Source organism: Oncorhynchus masou, chromosome 13, assembly GCF_036934945.1.
Source record: "Oncorhynchus masou masou isolate Uvic2021 chromosome 13, UVic_Omas_1.1, whole genome shotgun sequence".
In the NCBI taxonomy this organism is placed as follows: Eukaryota; Metazoa; Chordata; class Actinopteri; order Salmoniformes; family Salmonidae; genus Oncorhynchus; species Oncorhynchus masou.
In genome coordinates, this window is record NC_088224.1 from 12,758,438 (window position 1) to 12,772,549 (window position 14,112).

A 14,112-nucleotide genomic window follows, 5' to 3' on the forward strand; every position below is an offset into this window, starting at 1 on the left:
ACACAGCGTTACACTATGGGAGACCTCATAACGTCAACACCGCGTTACACTATGGGAGACATCATAACGTCAACACAGCGTTACACTATGGGAGACCTCATAACGTCAACACAGCGTTACACTATGGGAGACATCATAACGTCAACACAGCGTTACACTATGGGAAACCTCATAATGTCAACACAGCGTTACACTATGGGAGACATCATAACGTCAACACAGCGTTACACTATGGGAGACCTCATAACGTCAACACAGCGTTACACTATGGGAGACATCATAACGTCAACACAGCGTTACACTATGGGAAACCTCATAACGTCAACACAGCGTTACACTATGGGAGACATCATAACGTCAACACAGCGTTACACTATGGGAAACCTCATAACGTCAACACAGCGTTACACTATGGGAAACCTCATAACGTCATCACAGCGTTACACTATGGGAGACCTCATAATGTCAACACCGCGTTACACTATGGGAAACCTCATAACGTCAACACAGCGTTACACTATGGGAGACCTCATAATGTCAACACCACGTTACACTATGGGAGACCTCATAATGTCAACACCGCGTTACACTATGGGAAACCTCATAACGTCAACACAGCGTTACACTATGGGAGACCTCATAACGTCAACACAGCGTTACACTATGGGAGACCTCATAACGTCAACACAGCGTTACACTATGGGAGACCTCATAACGTCAACACAGCGTTACACTATGGTAGACATCATAACGTCAACACAGCGTTACACTATGGGAGACATAACGTCAACACCACGTTACACTATGTGAGACCTCATAACGTCAACACAGCGTTACACTATGGTAGACATCATAACGTCAACACAGCGTTACACTATGGGAGACCTCATAACGTCAACACAGCGTTACACTATGGGAGACATCATAACGTCAACACAGCTTTACACTATGGGAGACATCATAACGTCAACACAGCGTTACACTATGGTAGACATCATAACGTCAACACAGCGTTACACTATGGGAGACATCATAACGTCAACACCACGTTACACTATGTGAGACCTCATAACGTCAACACAGCGTTACACTATGGTAGACATCATAACGTCAACACAGCGTTACACTATGGGAGACATCATAACGTCAACACAGCGTTACACTATGGTAGACCTCATAACGTCAACACAGCGTTACACTATGGGAGACATCATAACGTCAACACCACGTTACACTATGTGAGACCTCATAACGTCAACACAGCGTTACACTATGGTAGACATCATAACGTCAACACAGCGTTACACTATGGGAGACATCATAACGTCAACACAGCGTTACACTATGGGAGACATCATAACGTCAACACAGCGTTACACTATGGGAGACATCATAACGTCAACACAGCGTTACACTATGGGAGACATCATAACGTCAACACAGCGTTACACTATGGTAGACATCATAACGTCAACACAGCGTTACACTATGGGAGACATCATAACGTCAACACAGCGTTACACTATGGGAGACATCATAACGTCAACACAGCGTTACACTATGGGAGACATCATAACGTCAACACAGCGTTACACTATGGGAGACATCATAACGTCAACACCACGTTACACTATGTGAGACCTCATAACGTCAACACAGCGTTACACTATGGGAGACCTCATAACGTCAACACAGCGTTACACTATGGGAGACATCATAACGTAAACACAGCGTTACACTATGGGAGACCTCATAACGTCAACACCGCGTTACACTATGGGAGACATCATAACATCAACACAGCGTTACACTATGGGAGACATCATAACGTCAACACAGCGTTACACTATGGGAGACATCATAACGTCAACACAGCGTTACACTATGGGAGACATCATAACGTCAACACCACGTTACACTATGTGAGACCTCATAACGTCAACACAGCGTTACACTATGGGAGACCTCATAACGTCAACACAGCGTTACACTATGGGAGACATCATAACGTAAACACAGCGTTACACTATGGGAGACCTCATAACGTCAACACCGCGTTACACTATGGGAGACATCATAACATCAACACAGCGTTACACTATGGGAGACATCATAACGTCAACACAGCGTTACACTATGGGAGACCTCATAACGTCAACACAGCGTTACACTATGGGAGACCTCATAACGTAAACACAGCGTTACACTATGGGAGACCTCATACAGAGGCAATATACAGTTAATACAATGTACATCCTATTGCCTGTCATGCAGAACACACCATGATACAATGTTCATCCTATTGCCTGTTAGGCGTATTCAAACAGTCAAATTTTCCACCATCACTACACTGGAAGTGATCACATTCAGTTAATGGTCAATGTGTACTACTGTGTAGTACTGTGTATTACTGTGTCATGTTTGAAGGACAAGGGTCAGAGTACTCATAGGTTGTGTCCCAATACTCTCTCCTTTCTCCTGAAGTGTTCACCCGTTCACTACTCGCCACAAACGTAAAATAATAGGTTTTAGTGTAGACATGGGCTAGAGGGAGTTTTCATTTACCAGTCTCTGCTTTTTAAATCCAACAAGTGCACACTTTAGGGGGAAGGAGAGATAACTGGGACATAGCCATAGACTTACTCACCCTGCTTCTTCCCTGCATCAGAGTAGCTATTAACCCGACATGCTAGTGTAGAATGTGCAGATGCTTATCAGTAAGAGAGGTGTGTTATCTAGCCCCCACATCCATCGAGCTCAAATCCTATCCTGTTACATCTCCACATTGGTCTCCCTCCAGAGATTGATGGTTTGTTGGAATGTTGACCTCACAGGATGCAGTTATGGTGAAGGTGAAACATGTTACATGTTTCCATTATGTTGACTAACACTCCTTAGAGACAGAGGGTTTGACTTTGACCTAACACTCCTTAGAGACAGAGGGTTTGACTTTGACCTAACACTCCTTAGAGACAGAGGGTTTGACTTTGTCCTAACACTCCTTAGAGACAGAGGGTCTGACTTTGTCCTAACACTCCTTAGAGACAGAGGGTTTGACTTTGTCCTAACACTCCTTAGAGACAGAGGGTTTGACTTTGACCTAACACTCCTTAGAGACAGAGGGTTTGACTTTGACCTAACACTCCTTAGAGACAGAGGGTTTGACTTTGACCTAACACTCCTTAGAGACAGAGGGTCTGACTTTGTCCTAACACTCCTTAGAGACAGAGGGTTTGACTTTGTCCTAACACTCCTTAGAGACAGAGGGTTTGACTTTGACCTAACACTGCTTAGAGACAGAGGGTTTGACTTTGTCCTAACACTCCTTAGAGACAGAGGGTTTGACTTTGACCTAACACTCCTTAGAGACAGAGGGTTTGACTTTGTCCTAACACTCATTAGAGACAGAGGGTTTGACTTTGTCCTAACACTCCTTAGAGACAGAGGGTTTGACTTTGACCTAACACTCCTTAGAGACAGAGGGTTTGACTTTGACCTAACACTCCTTAGAGACAGAGGGTTTGACTTTGTCCTAACACTCCTTAGAGACAGAGGGTTTGACTTTGTCCTTACACTCCTTAGAGACAGAGGGTTTGACTTTGACCTAACACTCCTTAGAGACAGAGGGTCTGACTTTGACCTAACACTCCTTAGAGACAGAGGGTTTGACTTTGTCCTAACACTCCTTAGAGACAGAGGGTTTGACTTTGACCTAACACTCCTTAGAGACAGAGGGTTTGACTTTGTCCTAACACTCCTTAGAGACAGAGGGTTTGACTTTGTCCTAACACTCCTTAGAGACAGAGGGTTTGACTTTGACCTAACACTGCTTAGAGACAGAGGGTTTGACTTTGACCTAACACTGCTTAGAGACAGAGGGTCTGACTTTGACCTAACACTCCTTAGAGACAGAGGGTTTGACTTTGACCTACCACTCCTTAGAGACAGAGGGTTTGACTTTGGCCTAACACTCCTTAGAGACAGAGGGTTTGACTTTGACCTAACACTCCTTAGAGACAGAGGGTTTGACTTTGACCTAACACTCCTTAGAGACAGAGGGTTTGACTTTGACCTAACACTCCTTAGAGACAGAGGGTTTGACTTTGTCCTAACACTCCTTAGAGACAGAGGGTTTGACTTTGACCTAACACTCCTTAGAGACAGAGGGTTTGACTTTGACCTAACACTCCTTAGAGACAGAGGGTTTGACTTTGTCCTAACACTCCTTAGAGACAGAGGGTTTGACTTTGACCTAACACTCCTTAGAGACAGAGGGTTTGACTTGACCTAACACTCCTTAGAGACAGAGGGTTTGACTTTGACCTAACACTCCTTAGAGACAGAGGGTTTGACTTTGTCCTAACACTCCTTAGAGACAGAGGGTTTGACTTTGTCCTAACACTCCTTAGAGACAGAGGTTTTGACTTTGTCCTAACACTCCTTAGAGACAGAGGGTTTGACTTTGACCTAACACTCCTTAGGGACAGAGGGTTTGACTTTGTCCTAACACTCCTTAGAGACAGAGGGTTTGACTTTGTCCTAACACTCCTTAGAGACAGAGGGTTTGACTTTGACCTAACACTCCTTAGAGACAGAGGTTTTGACTTGGTCCTAACACTCCTTAGAGACAGAGGGTTTGACTTTGACCTAACACTCCTTAGAGACAGAGGGTTTGACTTTGTCTCTTTGTAAATTGCCACATCCACTGTCACCATTTCCGTTTTAAAGGAGAAAGTGTCGAGGGACTTAGTGAAACTAAGTGTTATCAAATAGGATCAAAGACAGGAGATAGAGGACTAGAGATAACGGTGACAAACATGGTGGCGAACCGCCCAGCTTCGTTAATGTACAGCTCAGTTAACCCTGGTAATCCTTTCAGCACACTACCTCTAAAACAAGCTTTACATGATTCCACAAACACCAACTCTGACGTGACGGTGGTATGTTGGGAGTTAAAGAAATCTCTATATAAATCAAATATCTCTTACATTACAGTCTTATTTGATGACATCCCCAGGAGTTGACATGCACACAGACACATTTCGATGTTTCTGAAGTTGAAATTGAATATTGAATGTTTGAGATGCACATGCAGCAGAGGCCTCCCCAAGGCGAGGGAGATCATGTGAATATTCTCATCACTTGCTCCAATCAAAGTCTGTTTTAATCCTTTAATTAAACAGACTCTGTGGTGATTGACATGAAAATAGAGGAATCTTTCAATAATTGCCCATATAGTGTTACCGGGGGTTTCCATCAGCTTCAATAGGATCCTTACAAAACCTCAAAATACTACTTTATGTGAATGCTCTGCACCCAATCCAAGCATCAATCTGGACATTATTACTAACAAAAAGAGTGTTTGGATTTGTTAATTTCATAGACTTCCATGTGCCCAACAGATGGCCCATGTACACAAACTCTACACTAGTGAATGCTGAGAATGGTGCTGCCAATGATACAAAACATTTACTGCACATGCGTGTGTGTGTGTGTGTGTGTGTGTGTGTGTGTGTGTGTGTGTGTGTGTGTGTGTGTGTGTGTGTGTGTGTGTGTGTGTGTGTGTGTGTGTGTGTGTGTGTGTGTGTGTGTGTGTGTGTGTATTTCTGTGCCTCTGTGTGTGGGTGAAGCACTAAGCGCCCCCCTCCCACCTGGTGCTCACATGCTTCCTGTTGTATCAGCCAGGTGTATGGTGCTAGAAGGGCTCTTATCTCTCATTCAGGTCTATCAGCCAGGTGTATGGTGCTAGAAGGGCTCTTATCTCTCATTCAGGTCTATCAGCCAGGTGTATGGTGCTAGAAGGGCTCTTATCTCTCATTCAGGTCTATCAGCCAGGTGTATGGTGCTAGAAGGGCTCTTATCTCTCATTCAGTTCTATCAGCCAGGTGTATGGTGCTAGAAGGGCTCTTATCTCTCATTCAGGTCTATCAGCCAGGTGTATGGTGCTAGAAGGGCTCTTATCTCTCATTCAGGTCTATCAGCCAGGTGTATGGTGCTATGAGTGAACTTGTCTCTCTTGTAGTCTTTGTATGCTGCACATCATGCAGTGGAGATTAGCATGCCCGCGTGACCAACAATATGCTTATTAATCTTGTTGATGTCATAACCTTAGAAACATATTTTAAATCGACAGCATAAGCATTGAAGCCAAAGTCTATGAGACAATGACAACAGTCTCTTAGCAACACTGACACAGAAAAACAGCAATTGTGTGTGTACAAACTTGGGAAGCGGACTGAACGACATCAAAACCTAACAGGATGTACAAGTGTTTACTAGGAGGGCTTGGTCTCAGTTGAGAGAGGACATTAGCATCGAGGCTTTCCTGATGAAAGGAGCGCTGAGTGTACTAGCGCCTTTGAAGGGCCTCTCGGGCTTGTGAGGCTTTAAAAACCCCTGGGTTTTTACATAAAGGCCTATTTAAACCTCTATAGTTGACTCCTTGGAGGCAGCTCTGTCTCTCTGTAAGTGAGTGAACACCCCCGTCAAACCCCACCACACTGTCATGTTCCTCACTGGGACTGGAAATGTTCGTTGTCAAGTCATAAGACTGGGATATGGGTTTATTGGGATCATTGCTTTGCCGATCAATATGTAGTAGTGCGGCACCAACCGCCTTGTTTGTATTACAACATAGGCATTGCACTGGTACAACTACACACACACACGCACGCACAACACGCACACACGCACACACACACACACACACACACACACACACACACACACACACACACACACACATTTAGAATAATGATCTGAGACACTATAATTAATAGACTAGCAAAAAGAGACTCCACACACACACACACACACACACACACACACACACACACACACACACACACACACACACACACACACACACACACACACACACACACTACATGACTGTTGACAAGGGAACCACCATGATTACCTTTGTGATTGCAGTGGGGATTGAGTGCTTTGTAATCGGCATTTAAAAATAGCTTTATTACTCCATGCTGCAATGGTGAACACTCTGGGCATCAATCATCCAGGTGAATGGACTCTCTTTCCAGACAAGAGGACAGGAAGCAATCTGCTTAAACCCCTTGGTGACACTGCAACAAGGGACCATAGCAACCAGGCCTGGCTGTCTCCATCTGAACCTTAATGGGTTAATAATCATTCATCAGGACAGAAACTATCTCTGATGATGATATAAGACAGAAGAGTCACGAGGAGAGCATTTTATTCATGTTGCCCATTGGTATGATTTGTTATTCATTTGGTGTTGGGTTAGGGATGTGTTTTAAGCATGTGGTATTTATACACAGTTTCCTGATGGTACTTGTTTCTTTCATAAAGGTCATGTTTAATTAATATTTATTTTATATTTCCTGATCTACTTGTTAGTGTACATTCATATGACATTTGTATGTACTGCATGTGTGGGGACTGGGGACTCTCTATAATACTATTCACCATTGGGTAAAAGATATTGTCAGTGTTTTTCAAAAAAAAAAACTAGATTTTTATTAATGTGTGGATTGTTTACGATCTAATTAGTGTAATTAGCAAATGTGAAGTTATTTCTCTTCTTCTGTTTCACCATATGGATCCATACCCAGAGGGACTGTCACAGGAAAACAGACGATAGGAGCCTGTCTTAGTCCTGGGGGAACGAGAGAGCGAGAGAGAGAGAGCGAGAGCGAGAGTGAGAGAGAGAGAGAGAGAGAGAGAGAGAGATACAGAGAGAGATACAGAGAGAGATACAGAGAGAGATACAGAGAGAGAGAGAGAGAGACAGAGAGAGAGAGAGAGATACAGAGAGAGAGAGAGAGAGATACAGAGAGAGAGAGAGAGAGATACAGAGAGAGAGAGAGAGATACAGAGAGAGAGAGAGAGAGATACAGAGAGAGAGAGAGAGATACAGAGAGAGAGAGACACAGAGATACAGAGAGAGACACAGAGAGAGACACAGAGATACAGAGAGAGACACAGAGAGAGACACAGAGATACAGAGAGAGACACAGAGAGAGACACAGAGATACAGAGAGAGACACAGAGATACAGAGAGAGACACAGAGATACAGAGAGAGACACAGAGATACAGAGAGAGACACAGAGATACAGAGAGAGACACAGAGATACAGAGAGAGACACAGGGAGAGATACAGAGAGAGAGAGAATTGAAATGAATTGAGAGACAGAAAGACCAAATCAGAGAGAGAGAGAGAGAGAGAAAAAGACCGAACGAGAGAGAGACAGAAAAAGAGAGACAGAGAGAGAGACCCAAAGATACAGAGAGAGATACAGAGAGAGAGAATTGAAATTAATTGAGAGACAGAGAGAGAGAGAAAGACCAAATGAGAGAGAGAGAGAGAGAGAGAGAGAGAGAGAGCGAGAGAGAGAGAGAGCAAGACCGAACGAGAGAGAGAGAGAGAGAGAGAGAGAGAGAGAGAGAGAGAGAGACAGAAAAAGAGAGAAATAGATAAAGATCGAGAGACAAAGAAAGAGACACAGAGACAGAGAGAGACCCAGAGATACAGAGAGAGAGAGAATTGAAATGAATTGAGAGACAGAGAAAAGAGAGAGAGAGAGAGAGAGAGGAAGAGAGACAGGGAGAGACAGAGAGAGAGAGATTTGTTTATTTCACTTTTGTTTATTATCTACTTCACTTGACAATGTTAACATATGAATGTAATTGACTGTAATTGAATTGAGCGAGAGAGAGAGAGAGAGAGAGAGAGAGAGAGAGAGAGAGAGAGAGAGAGAGAGAGAGAGAGAGAGAGCAAGACCGAACGAGAGAGAGAGAGAGAGAGAGAGCAAGACCGAACGAGAGAGAGAGAGAGAGAGAGAGAGAGAGAGAGAGAGAGAGACAGAAAAAGAGAGAAATAGATAAAGATCGAGAGACAAAGAAAGAGACACAGAGACAGAGAGAGACCCAGAGATACAGAGAGAGAGAGAATTGAAATGAATTGAGAGACAGAGAAAAGAGAGAGAGAGAGAGAGAGAGAGAGAGGAAGAGAGACAGGGAGAGACAGAGAGAGAGAGATTTGTTTATTATCTACTTCACTTGACAATGTTAACATATGAATGTAATTGACTGTAATTGAATTGAGCGAGAGAGAGAGAGAGAGAGAGAGAGAGAGAGAGAGAGAGAGAGAGAGAGAGAGAGAGAGCTAGAGAGAGAGAGAGAGAGAGAGAGAGAGAGAGAGAGAGAGAGAGAGAGAGAGACAGAGAGAGAATGCAACCCTAATTATGTACTAAATGTATTTAATTTAGTTAACAGGATGTTCCGTTTCCATCTTTTCATCTTAGATTAGTGTCATGATTTTGATAACTATAATAACAGAATGCAACAGAATAATGAGCCATGGAATGAACCAAAATTCTCTCCCTGTCTACAAAAAAAAATGGCCGTCATATTTTACTGCACTCTCAGTGGAACTTTTAAATGGACAGTTTACTTCAAAACTTGATTGATATTTTTTTTCATGAATCCAAAAAATGTTTGCATGTCAGCAATCAAGTATTCAAGAAAACTGTGATGATGATGCATCATTGACTAATGAACAAAATACACAAATATGTTTTCAAGTGAACTATCCTTTTAATAAAGTATTGGGCCTAAAATCGAAAGGTATATTTACCCTAGTTGTTCTGCAATCACAGGGACTATTTTACTACTATCACTGTATTTCAATAAATCCTCAAAACTAAATGCCAACAGTCTTTCTTTTGTGATGCCAAATTCCTCTGAAACATTGATGTCCCTTCCAGCCAGCGTTCCTGTATTACTGTAGCTTTTCCCAGTGGAATTCAATTGTGAGAAAGACATAAACGTTATTTCAGGGCAAGTTGACACATGGCATAACCATGATGTCTGATTTCTTCTGTCCACCGACAGGTCATTCAAATCAACTTTGAGGAGTTTGACCTGGAGATTGCCTATGACACGCTAACCATCGGTGATGGCGGGGAAGTGGGTGACCCCAAGACGATACTACAAGTGTGAGTGGCTGAGCGTTTTACTGGATCTATACTGAACAAAAATATAAATTAATATCATGCCAACAATTTCAAAGGGAACTGAATTACAGTTCATAGGAAATCAGTCAACTGAAATAAATGAATTAGGTACTTATCTATGGACTTCACATGACTGGGCAGGGATGTAGCTATAGTTGGGCCTGGGAGGGCCAGGCCCAGACAATCAGAATGAATTTTTCCCCACAAAAGGGATTTACTACAGACAGAAATACTCCACAGTGTTTACATGTTCAGTATATGTATATCACTGTGTGGGAGGGGTTTGTCTACTCCGCAATGCAAATGAGTTTGACTGCAAAGCCAGGTGACTACTTTATGTACTAGGGTCATCAAACAAACGCACAGGTGGAGATGGTCTTTGTGATTCTATAAGCGTAACACAGACGGTGCTATTTGTGGATGTACTGTATATAAGTGACTGTGGTCGGGTACATGTTCACATTCACGTGGTGGGGTACATGTTAACATTCACGTGGTGGGGTACATGTTAACATTCACGTGGTGGGGTACATGTTAACATTCACGTGGTGGGGTACATGTTAACATTCACGTGGTGGGGTACATGTTAACATTCACGTGGTGGGGTACATGTTCACATTCACGTGGTGGGGTACATGTTAACATTCATGTGGTGGGGTACATGTTCACATTCATGCTGTGGGGTACATGTTAACATTCACGTGGTAGGGTACATGTTAACATTCATGTGGTGGGGTACATGTTCACATTCACGTGGTGGGGTACATGTTAACATTCATGTGGTGGGGTACATGTTCACATTCACGTGGTGGGGTACATGTTAACATTCATGTGGTTGGGTACATGTTCACATTCATGCTGTGGGGTACATGTTCACATTCACGTGGTGGGGTACATGTTAACATTCACGTGGTGGGGTACATGTTCACATTCACGTGGTGGGGTACATGTTCACATTCACGTGGTGGGGTACATGTTAACATTCACGTGGTGGGGTACATGTTCACATTCACGTGGTGGGGTACATGTTAACATTCATGTGGTGGGGTACATGTTCACATTCATGCTGTGGGGTACATGTTAACATTCACGTGGTAGGGTACATGTTAACATTCACGTGGTGGGGTACATGTTCACATTCACGTGGTGGGGTACATGTTAACATTCACGTGGTGGGGTACATGTTCACATTCATGTGGTGGGGTACATGTTAACATTCACGTGGTGGGGTACATGTTAACATTCACGTGGTGGGGTACATGTTAACATTCACGTGGTGGGGTACATGTTAACATTCACGTGGTGTGGTACATGTTAACATTCACGTGGTGGGGTACATGTTAACATTCACATGGTGGGGTACATGTTAACATTCACGTGGTGGGGTACATGTTCACATTCATGTGGTGGGGTACATGTTAACATTCACGTGGTGGGGTACATGTTAACATTCACGTGGTGGGGTACATGTTAACATTCACGTGGTGGGGTACATGTTAACATTCACGTGGTGGGGTACATGTTAACATTCACGTGGTGGGGTACATGTTAACATTCACGTGGTGGGGTACATGTTAACATTCATGTGGTGGGGTACATGTTAACATTCACGTGGTGGAGTACATGTTCACATTCACGTGGTGGGGTACATGTTAACATTCACGTGGTGGGGTACATGTTCACATTCACGTTGTGGGGTACATGTTCACATTCATGCCGTGGGGTACATGTTTACATTCACGTGGTGGGGTACATGTTCACATTCACGTGGTGGGGTACATGTTCACATTCACGTGGTGGGGTACATGTTCACATTCACGTGGTGGGGTACATGTTAACATTCACGTGGTGGGGTACATGGTAAAATTCACGTGGTGGGGTACATGTTAACATTCACGTGGTGGGGTACATGTTAACATTCACTTGGTGGGGTACATGTTAACATTCACGTGGTGGGGTACATGTTAACATTCACGTGGTGGGGTACATGTTAACATTCACGTGGTGGGGTACATGTTCACATTCACGTGGTGGGGTACATGTTAACATTCACGTGGTGGGGTACATGTTAACATTCACGTGGTGGGGTACATGTTAACATTCACGTGGTGGGGTACATGTTAACATTCACGTGGTGGGGTACATGTTAACATTCACGTGGTGGGGTACATGTTAACATTCATGTGGTGGAGTACATGTTCACATTCACGTGGTGGGGTACATGTACATGTTCACATTCACGTGGTGGGGTACATGTTCACATTCACGTGGTGGGGTACATGTTAACATTCACGTGGTGGGGTACATGTTCACATTCACGTGGCGGGGTACATGTTCACATTCACGTGGTGGGGTACATGTTAACATTCACGTGGCGGGGTACATGTTCACATTCACGTGGTGGGGTACATGTTAACATTCACGTGGTGGGGTACATGTTCACATTCACGTGGTGGGGTACATGTTAACATTCACGTGGTGGGGTACATGTTAACATTCACGTGGTGGGGTACATGTTAACATTCACGTGGTGGGGTACATGTTCACATTCACGTGGTGGGGTACATGTTCACATTCACGTGGTGGGGTACATGTTCACATTCACATGGTGGGGTACATGTTCACATTAATATTTTAAGTTATTATAGTCCCCCGTAACATTGACTTGATGTGTAATCTGATTTAAAGATTGTCCATCAATGTGCCAGTCCCATGTTGCTGTCAGGGAGTGAATGTTGTTATCAGTGGAACAATCCCATATAACATTCAGGGGGATAGTGTGTGTTGATCATGTTCCACTAGTCATATTACAGTCAGGGAGATAGTGTGTGTTGATCATGTTCCACTAGTCATATTACAGTCAGGGAGATAGTGTGTGTTGATCATGTTCCACTAGTCATATTACAGTCAGGGAGATAGTGTGTGTTATTGTCGTCGTCGTCCCCCCCCCATTCCCCCCAGTCTCTCAGGTAACGTTTCTGTCTGTGTGTGTGTTTGTCTGTGCGTGCGTGCGTGCGAGCATGTGAGTGTGTGTGTGTGTGTGTGTGTCAGGCTAACTGTGTGTTCTTGTCTTCCTCCTTCCAGTCTCTCAGGTAGCTTTGTCCCTGACCTCATCGTCAGCATGACCCATCAGATGTGGCTCCATCTCCAATCAGACGAGAGCGTGGGCTCCATAGGCTTCAAGATAAACTTTAAAGGTACATTTTGCGTGTGTGTGTGTGTGTGTGTGTGTGTGTGTGTGTGTGTGTGTGTGTGTGTGTGTGTGTGTGTGTGTGTGTGTGTGTGTGTGTGTGTGTGTGTGTGTGTGTGTGTGTGTGTGTGTGTTCTTGGAATGCATTCCGCAGCTACTACACCTTATATTGAACTTGAGTTATAGAGGCAGAGGATCGGCCTTGAGTTATAGAGGCAGGGGAACGTCCTTGAGCTAGAGAGGCAGAGGATCGGCCTTGAGCTAGAGAGGCAGAGGATCGGCCTTGAGCTAGAGAGGCAGAGGATCGGCCTTGAGCTAGAGAGGCAGAGGATCGGCCTTGAGCTAGAGAGGCAGAGGATCGGCCTTGAGCTAGAGAGACAGAGGATCGGCCTTGAGCTACAGAGGCAGAGGATCGGCCTTGAGCTAGAGAGGCAGAGGATCGGCCTTCAGCTAGAGAGGCAGAGGATCGGCCTTGAGTTATAGAGGCAGAGGATCTGCATTGAGTTATAGAGGCAGAGGAACTGCATTGAGTTATGGAAGCAGAGGAACAGCATTTAGTTATAGAAGCAGAGGAACAGCATTTAGTTATAGAAGCAGAGGAACTGCATTGAGTTATAGAGGCAGAGGAACTGCATTTAGTTATAGAAGCAGAAGAACTGCATTGAGTTATAGAGGCAGAGGAACTGCATTGAGTTATAGAGGCAGAGGAACTGCATTGAGTTATAGAGGCAGAGGAACTGCATTGAGTTATAGAGGCAGAAGAACTGCATTGAGTTATAGAGGCAGAGGAACAGCATTTAGTTATAGAAGCAGAGGAACTGCATTGAGTTATAGAGGCAGAGGAACAGCATTTAGTTATAGAAGCAGAAGAACTGCATTGAGTTATAGAGGCAGAGGAACTGCATTGAGTTATAGAGGCAGAG

General features: G+C 44.0%; 1 protein-coding gene across 3 annotated transcripts in view; it reads left to right on the forward strand.

Annotated features, from left to right (window-relative positions):
* Nucleotides 1-14,112, forward strand: part of LOC135551748 (CUB and sushi domain-containing protein 3-like) — an 826,047-nt gene that overhangs the window by 467,384 nt on the left and 344,551 nt on the right. For all 3 annotated transcript variants that reach the window (XM_064982949.1, XM_064982950.1, XM_064982951.1), the window contains 2 exons: nucleotides 9,878-9,981; nucleotides 13,084-13,196. In XM_064982949.1, coding sequence (XP_064839021.1) covers nucleotides 9,878-9,981; nucleotides 13,084-13,196 — 217 coding nt within the window. The remainder of the gene's footprint in view (nucleotides 1-9,877; nucleotides 9,982-13,083; nucleotides 13,197-14,112) is intronic.